General features: G+C 49.7%; 1 gene segment (V, D, J or C); it reads left to right on the forward strand.

Moving 5' to 3' along the window:
* The first annotated feature begins 765 nt into the window (after positions 1-765).
* On the forward strand, positions 766-1,328 carry LOC140697038 (T cell receptor alpha variable 20-like). The segment is given in 2 exon segments: positions 766-817; positions 979-1,328. Coding segments are annotated over 2 exon segments (402 nt in total).
* The last annotated feature ends 287 nt before the right edge of the window (positions 1,329-1,615 follow it).

Raw genomic sequence — 1,615 nt, forward strand, 5'->3', positions numbered from 1 at the left:
TTTTGCCATAATCATCCATCTGCCTCCACCTCCACCCTGTAACTTCCTGATCTCCAAGGTCTAGGATGGAGAGCTCTCTTCCCTCTGCCGTGCTCTTCCGTCCCTCCCTCCCTCTGAAAGTCTGTCAAGTTTCCAACTCTGAGTTTTAGTCACACTTGGTCCCTGTACCCAGGTATAAAATTATTTGCAGAAATAGATTTCTTAACTTACGTTCCCAATTTTCTGTCGAAGAGGTTTCCAGACGTAGCCACGGCTGTTCCATCCCCGTCCCCTCCTTTTCAGCACTCTAGTTCTTCTAAGTCTCACCTGCTGAGATGCTTGTGTATTACAGAGAGAAACATAAGCCACTAAACCTATGCTTGGGTTGAACTCTTTTATAACTTCTGGTAGCAGTTTAGCTTCAAAGACCATTGAAGGGACAATGAAACCATTAAAAGTGCAGGCAGAGAATGCCTGACTTCGGCTTCATACTTCATTTATTCTCTGCCCACCGGTATCAAAATGTCCTTCCCACAATCTCTGGAGGTGGCGTGGAGGGGGGACCGTGAGGTTGTGCTTGTGAGCACCCGGTGGCAGTGGTTCCATCCCTCTCGTGCTACAAGCACCTCAAGCATCAAAAGCATTCACTCTTGAGAGGATTTGCTCTCGAGCCGCCAACAGAAAGGCTCTCCGGTGCATCAAAGGACAAGAACGAAGACACAGGAACAGTTTCTCCGAGAAGAAGGTTTGGAATTATTAAAGTTGTATCAAGACTGAGATACCAGGATGGAGAGCGTGCTGGGATGTGCATTCATAGACTTGCGGCTTCAGCTTGGCGGTAAGTCAGAGGTTAAGAGGTGAGAACACAAGGGCACATTTATCCAGAGCTGAGAAGAAAAGTGGGTTTAGTCTCAGCTCGTCCCAGGTTTCTTGTTGGAATTCTTCAAAACTGCCAAACTGAAAGCTTTGTTTCATTTCTGATTTTGTTTTCCTGTACAGGGTTGAGTGGAGGAGACCAGGTGGAGCAGCGTCCTCAGACCCTGAAAGTCCAGGAGGGAGAGCACAGCCGCAGCCTCAGCTGCAGCTACACGGCCAGCTCTTTCAGGGGAACGCAGTGGTTCAGACTAGATCCCGGGAAGGGCCCCGAACTCCTCTTCCTTCTGCTCTCAGTTGGGGATGAAAAGCAGAGCGAAAGACTAAGAGCCACAGTGTCAAAGAATGGAAGTTCTCTGCACATCGCAGCCCCTAAACCTGAAGACTCAGCCGCTTCCCTCTGTGCTGTGGAGGCACCGCGCTCCCCAGGCAGCTGCAGTCTGTGCCCAAACCCTGCAGCTGGGGCTCCGGAGTGAGCGCACCTGTGTTATTGTCCCTTCTCGAAGAAGTATTACTTAGAGATGGCAGAGATGACTGTTCATTCTGGCCAGGGTCCTGGACAGTCCCGCTTGTGTGTTCACGGGTCAGTCTGCTCTTTTTAACAGCCCAGAGCTTCCCTCACATAGATTCAGAAGGGAGAGCTGTGCTGTGGGGAGTCTTGGTTGCTAGCCTTGGGCCACGTGAAAAGAGACTGCACAGGAATGCACACTCTTCCCTGAAATACGATGTTTTTGCATTCTCTTCTAATAATTTGGTTACTTGT

This window comes from Vicugna pacos, chromosome 6, assembly GCF_048564905.1.
Source record: "Vicugna pacos chromosome 6, VicPac4, whole genome shotgun sequence".
Taxonomy (NCBI): domain Eukaryota; kingdom Metazoa; phylum Chordata; class Mammalia; order Artiodactyla; family Camelidae; genus Vicugna; species Vicugna pacos.